The sequence below is a fragment of the Glycine soja genome, chromosome 18, assembly GCF_004193775.1.
Source record: "Glycine soja cultivar W05 chromosome 18, ASM419377v2, whole genome shotgun sequence".
NCBI classification, from domain to species: Eukaryota; Viridiplantae; Streptophyta; class Magnoliopsida; order Fabales; family Fabaceae; genus Glycine; species Glycine soja.
Genome location: NC_041019.1, coordinates 16,164,739 through 16,171,572, shown reverse-complemented (window position 1 = coordinate 16,171,572; position 6,834 = coordinate 16,164,739). Strand labels below are relative to the sequence as shown.

The 6,834-nt window shown below is 41.2% G+C and overlaps 1 protein-coding gene across 1 annotated transcript; it reads right to left on the bottom strand.

The window, feature by feature from the left end:
* Positions 1 to 2,041: 2,041 nt before the first annotated feature.
* LOC114397007 lies at positions 2,042 to 6,518 on the bottom strand. Its single transcript, XM_028359150.1, has 5 exons — positions 6,266 to 6,518; positions 5,599 to 6,094; positions 4,961 to 5,489; positions 4,019 to 4,645; positions 2,042 to 2,155 (listed from the first exon to the last, which is right to left on the bottom strand). The coding sequence occupies exons 1-5, from the start codon at positions 6,516 to 6,518 to the stop codon at positions 2,042 to 2,044; spliced, it is 2,019 nt and encodes a 672-aa protein (XP_028214951.1).
* Positions 6,519 to 6,834: the final 316 nt, after the last annotated feature.

The window sequence follows — 6,834 nt, the reverse complement described above, 5'->3', positions numbered from 1 at the left end:
TATTGTCCATGCTGATATTTTCTTACCATTAGAAGCTATCACCCAATAAACTCCCCCAAATTTGGGACAAATTTGCTTTGAACCATAATGCTCTCCTACAACCTAAGACAAGGTAGATAGAGATGTAATCCATAGGTTCAAGGATCAATCAAACAATCGGATTTTCAGCTCAATCATGGGTGCAAAGGATATGTCATTCATTCACAAGGTAAGCTTTTTGGCTAAGTGGTTAATTCACACAAAACATGGTCTTCATCATCTTCAAACCCATCCATTCATTCCATAATCAGAGATTCATTCAAAAATCATTACTTAATGCTAGTCGTTCTCTCACAATTCAAGATCACACACTCACCGGGTTGTGGTTAATGAATACCTTCACAACCAATCTGTTAAACTAACTAATATTTTCATTCATGATCCTAATCCATGTTCTTTCACTTCTAATCACTGCACGCTTATTCAAAACATATGATTTACACATTCCAATTCACTCAAATCATGTAATCGATCAATTCAAACCAACAAACACTGAATTTTTCAAAATCAAACATCAAACCACTGGATAAAATGAAATATACTATTCAAACTAGCTTAAAGCAAGCTACCATGCAATCCAAAAACTCAAGTAAAACTATAAACTAAATTAAAAAAAAACTAAAACATAAATATAAAACCAAATTAAAAGTGTACTAAAAACAAAATAATAATAAAAATGTTCAAAAGACGGGAAAGTAAAAATCTTGTCACTAGTCTTGCGGTGTGTCTTGATCCATGGCCTCATCATCTGTCAAATGCAGCACAGGCGTGCCTACTGGTGATCCATGCGGGGTGCTCAGCTCCAGCACTGGTTTAGATATTGGTGATGCCTGTGGGCTGGCCTCCGCAATCATTGGATCTGCCTCTGGATCAGTTTCTAGTACAAATGACTCTAGGGGAGTGGCCTCTAAATCATCCTTCTGAGCAACAGGTCTAGTCTCCGGATCTGGCTGAGGCTCTTGAGCTGTGGAGGCCTCACCTCCTCCATGAGAAGAAGGTTGGACTCCTGGCCAAGCCACCTGCAAAGAAAACTCCTCCATGCTCATAATTGGCTGATGCTGAGCCAAACTATGCAAACTTTGCATCACCAGGTATTGACCCTGGTGAATGCTCTACAGCATTGCCATCATGAGGTCTGTGCTCTGAGCGGAGTGACCAGAAATAACGGGAACTAGTGCTGAAGGAGTAGGAGCTGGTGTAGTAGATGTCTGGGGAGCAGCAGAAGATGGACCTTCAGATTCTCTAGCCCTGGCCTTGCGGGTCCCTGGAAAGCTGACCGTGGGGTCGTCTAAGTTCCAGCAGTTCTTCTTTATGTAAGCCAAGTTAATGGTTGGGATGAGGGACTCAAAAGTCAAGGAATCTAAGGTGACTCCTCGGGCCATGCATAAGGCAGTGATGAGGGCTGGAAATCCGAGCCTCGAGGAGTTGGACTGAGCCATAAGAGTGATCTGTCCAGAGATGAAGGCTCTCACATTCATGTCCATCTTCATCACTAATCCATATACCAACCTTGCCCTGTCCAAGTTCAGATCAAAAGTGTGTGATGTAGGGGCAAGGTTGAAATAAGACAGAACGCTCCAAGTCTGCGCCAGAGTAGTGAGGTCTTTCCTTAGTAGCTTCCATGGCAAGCCCTCAACATTCAAAACAAATCCCCTACCCGGGATACAAAGTTGGGCAGCCAGCTCCTGAGGGTCTGGTCTTAATCTGCAGAACTTGGAGTAAGTAGGAAGAGTCTCCCTTGGCTCTAGAACAACCGGAGTCTCCAGAAAAGTGTTGAAGGAATCCGAATCAAACTTAATTAAATGCCCTTGACCCTAACTTGCTTTGGAGGCTTATCCCCTGGGACATAAAGATTAGCATAAAATTCCTTCATGATAGTCACATCTATGTTCCCCTCCATGAGGTTGGTTAGCATCCTGTGCCAGTTTCTTCTAACGAGCTCTGTCCTGAACTCATCAAACTCTGTGACAAAAAGCTTCATGTTCCTTTCCGGAAGGATGTTCTAGCCAAGAATGTTGTCAGCGTAGCGGTTCCAGGCATCCTCAGAAGTGAATCTGTGAGTATCGTAGTAAGGCTGGGGCCTGGAAGCTGCGGCTTTCCTTTTCCTAGAAGCCATCTACACAAAAGAAACACAGAAACCAAGTTAAAAGAGGTTTTATTTGAAATGACAAGCTGAAAAATAAAACTGAAATTCAGATTGGGTGCTTAGCGCGACAAATGCGCTTAGCGCGCCTTATGAAAAATTACTCAAGCGCTTAGCGCGACAGCCGTGCGCTTAGCGAGTTGACACAGACCGGAATTTTCTGCATAATTGGCTTAGCGAGTAGGCTCGCTAAGCCCAATTCCTCAATAGAAACAAAATTGCGCTTAGCGCGGCAACACACTACTGAACATAAACGGCTTAGCGAGAAGGCTCGCTAAGCCCAAATCCAACCATTATAGAAATAGAGAGTAAATTGCGCTTAGCGCGACAAGGCGCATGGCAAGGCATAAAGAAAATCACAAGTGCCTTGGGCTTTGTGGGGAAGCTCGCTTAGCCCAGGCTTATTCAGACAACAGGGTTGAGTGGCTTAGCGAGCAAGCTCGCTTAGCCACGAACACGAAAGCAATAAATTTTTTTCTAAGTGTTTGAAACACATTACTCACCTAGTGCACAACCGCGCTTAGTGAGTTCATAAACATTCAATCATTCATCAAAAAAGATGAACTCGCTTAGCAGGACATGGCCGACTTAGCATATTCATCTGGAAACCCAAATATTCATCAAAAAGTGATGAACTCGCTTAGCGCAGCAAGACACGCTTAGCGCATTCATTGCCATTTCTAGAAAAAATGGGGCTTTTTCAGCCCCCTCAACTTAGGCCTCTATTAGACCATCAAATCCTAACCAAAACATGTCAAAATGACATACATTGTATGCAAATCAAAACCCCTAACACTATTCTAACTAACAACTAACCTAACATCATGCAATCAAAATGAAAATCAAGGCTTTAAAGTAGTAAACTAAGTTAACTATCCTAAGGTTTAAAACAAAAATTAAAAACAAGGTTAAAGGAAGCTTACTTGGATCGCTAAAATTGGATGCAAAGAAGGAAGCAAGGAGAGCAAGCAAAGAGTGAGAGCATAGTGCAAAGAAGAAAAACACCCACGAAATGCCAAAATGCAGTTTAAAAGCACAAATGAAAATGTAACTGCCAAAGGCAGTTATGCCTTATTTTTGGCGGTTTCAAATGCCTCGCTTAGCACGTCAGCCCGCTAAGCAAGCATACATGATGTTTAAGTTTCCAAACACACGCACTTAGCAGGAAAACTCGCTTAGCCCAATGCAAAAATTCAAATTTTCCAGAGAAATCTTTAGGCTTAGCGCGAAGAGACACGCTTAGTGAGTTCTGCAGCTCTGAATGGCCTGCAACTCTCGCTTAGCAGGCAATGGTCGTGCTTAGCGAATAACATGCTCCTTAAATGCAGTAGTGGTCTGTGCTTAGTGCGTGTGGCTTCGCTTAGCGCAATTCGCTAGAATTATAATCCAGAGAATTTTTTGCGCTTAGCGAGTCCGTGCGCTTAGCCCAATTCAAAAGAATTCAAGTCCAGAGAAATCTTTAGGCTTAGCGCGAAGAATGCGCTTAGCAAGACCACGACAGCTAATAATAAGGGGTCAAGGTGCTTAGTGTAAGCAAGAGCTCGCTCAACGCAGGAAGGAAATCCGCTTAGCGCGAGATGTGCGCTTAGCGAGTGGACTGCTGAAAATTTTTCTAAGTTACTTTTTTCATCCACTGCTTCAAAGAAGTTGTTCAACCCCTTTTATCCAATACAAAACATGCTTAAAATGATTTCATGAAACCTCAAATAAACCAACTCTAAAAATGCAATTAAAACAGAATTCAAAAGGACTGGGTTGCCTCCCAGGAAGCACTCTTTTAACGTCATTAGCTTGACGCATGATACCTCAAGGGTCTGAATCAAATTTGGTTCCTACCTTCAGAATCTTTTCCTCAAACTCCTTCACCTGCAAGCAGATATTTTGGTCCAAAAGTTGTTTTTCTTCATCAAATAGATCGAAACTGATCTTTTGATCTTCAATTCCCATTTCCAACTTTATTCTTCCTATATCCACCACACAGCTTGCGGTTAGCATGAACGAACGTCCCAAGATCAATGGGATATTAGCATCTTCCTCGATGTCCATGACCACAAAGTCGGCAGGGAAAGTGAAGTGCTTTACTCGAACCAAAACGTCTTCTATCACTCCATACGGTTTGGTGATGGAGCGATCAACTAACTGCAGAGTCATTCTGGTTGGCATTATCTCCAGCTCTCCCATCCTCCGACACATAGAGAGCAGCATCAAATTTTTGCTGGTTCCTAAATCAATAAGAGCCTTACCAACTGAGACTGCACCGATCGAACAAGGTATATTGACACTGCCTGGATTGTTGTGCTTGGGTGGAAGGATGCGTTGTATCACAACACTATAGTTTCCTTCCACTACTATTGTGTCACTATGGATATACTTGCTATTTTGGGTTAGCATATCCTTCTGAAATTTAGAGCAAAGTGGCATCTGCTGTAAGGCCTCTTCGAAGGGCATGGTGATCTCTAGCTTCTTGAAAATGTCAAGAAAATGCGTAAGATGTCTTTCTTTGTCCTTCTTAGAAAGTAACAATGGATATGGCACTTCTTTCCCCTCAGATGGAGCTACCTTTTTCTTCTTTTCTCTCGACTGCTCACTCTTACTCTTTTTCTTTCATTTTTTTTCAATTTTTTCATTGTTTTCTTTTTCTTTTTCTTTGTTTTTCTCATCATTTATTTCATTCTCATTCTTGCTTATTATATTCTCCTTCTCCTGGTCATCCTCTTCATCTTCTATCTCCTCAAGTTCACAAAAATTGTCCTTCGATTCGGATGTTGGTTCAGTTACTAGTTGTTGTTTATCTCCATCCACTATCTTCTCGTCCTTCTCTTCTTTAGCCATGGTTGCCATTTTTCCACAGGTCATCACAGCTTTGCACTCTTCCTTTGGATTATTTTTTGTGTTGGCTCCAAATTTTGCGGAAGACTTGTCAGCTATTTGGTTAGCTAACTGTCCCACCTGGATCTCCAATTTTTTAATGGCCGACTCAGTACTCTTGTGATTTGACATTGAAACCTGTATGAATTGAGCAAAAGTCTCCTCTAGCTTTGTTGTCCTCTCATAGAGGTTAGGCCCTTGTTGTGGCGGCCTATTTGATGGTCCACCCTGGTATTTGTTGGAATTGATTACCAGGGTGAATTCTCCACTGATTTTGCTACTGGTTGTAATGCTAGCCCTATTGGAATCCAGAAAATCCACTTGCATTAAAATTCTACCTTGGTTGTTTCCCCATATAATTAACTTCATGTGTTGATTCTTCAATGGGCATACAATAGCCTGATTCATGAGCTCCACCACAAAGTGTGCAACCAGCAACCTGCAAAATAGAAGAAGGTGAATGTTGGCTAACATGTAATTGAGTTGGCAGCTTACTCAGTGTTTCTGTTAAAGTTTCAAGTTGCTTGAACAACTTATTCTGCACCAACAGAGCATCTTGTGATGACATCTCTAATAAACTCTTCTTGGTGGGATAGTGTGTTCTATCACGCAAGATAGCATGATCACTAGCAGCCATATTCTCAATTAGTTCCATGGCTTCTTCAAGAGTCTTAAGCTTTATCTTACCCCCTACAGAAGCATCTAAGAGCTGTTTAGATGGTGGCCTTAACCCATCAATGAAAATATTTAGTTGTATGGGCTTAGAGAATCCATGAGTAGGAGTTTTCCGCAGCAAGCTACGAAATCTTTCTAGTGTTTCACTCAAAGATTCATCTGGGAACTGGTGAAAGGAAGAGATGACAGCCTTTCCATTTGCAGTCTTGGACTCTAGGAAATATTTCTTCAAAAACCTTTCCACAAATTCATCCCAAGTCCTCAAGCTATTACATTTGAATGAATGCAGCCACCTCTTGGCTTCTCCAGATAGTGAGAATGAAAATAAGTTGAGCCTAACAACATCTTCGGGCACTCCAACAATTCTGACTGTGTTACAAATTTCAATTTAAGTTGCTAGATGTGCATTAGGATCTTCATTGGGCAAACCATGAAATTGATTGCCCTGTATAAGCTGAATCAAAGAATGTGGATATGTGATATTCTGAGCTTGAACCTTCGGCCGCGCAATACTAGTGAAAAATTGTGGCAGACTTGTACTTGAGTAGTCTTCAAGGGTTACTCGTCTAGGTTGCTCATTAGCCTTTGTGTTGGCTTCAAGCAATGTTGTATCTGATTCCCTTGTCTCTGGAAAACTAGAAGATGACTCTGAAGACTGTGGTTCTTTAAGAATTGTTGTTGCTTCTATATCCTGCAAAAAATTTCTACGCCTTTCTGCTATGATCCTTCTACAAGTTGCTTCGATTTCCAAGTCTATTGGAACGAGATTACCTGCAGAGGACTTTCTATGCATACACAACTAAGAATAAACAATAGTTAACCAATTCCGAAGAAAAATAAATTATGCAGTAAACAAATATTCACAAAAGAAAAACAATGAATCAAAGAATAAAGAATAAACACCTACAAACTGAACTAAAATTTCCAAAATAAAGAGAAGTTCCCCGGCAACGGTGCCAAAATACTTGTTCGCATCCTGGTACTACTTGTTTTTGTGGATGTGAAATCTAACCAGCAAGTGCACCAGGTCGTCAAGAAAATAATTAAAATGGTGTGAACCGAGTATCGAACTTAGGGAACTTGTTTTACTTGGCAAAGCATCATTTAGT

Excerpts from the sequence above, each read along its gene's own strand:
- LOC114397007 (XM_028359150.1), bottom strand. The coding sequence starts at position 6,518 with ATGCATAGAAAGTCCTCTGCAGGTAATCTCGTTCCAATAGACTTGGAA. Across the intron at positions 6,095-6,265 it reads AACCCTTGAAGACTACTCAA|TCAGAATTGTTGGAGTGCCC; the intron begins GTACAAGTCTGC and ends TTTGTAACACAG. Across the intron at positions 2,156-4,018 it reads TTGAGGAAAAGATTCTGAAG|ATGGCTTCTAGGAAAAGGAA; the intron begins GTAGGAACCAAA and ends TCTTTTGTGTAG.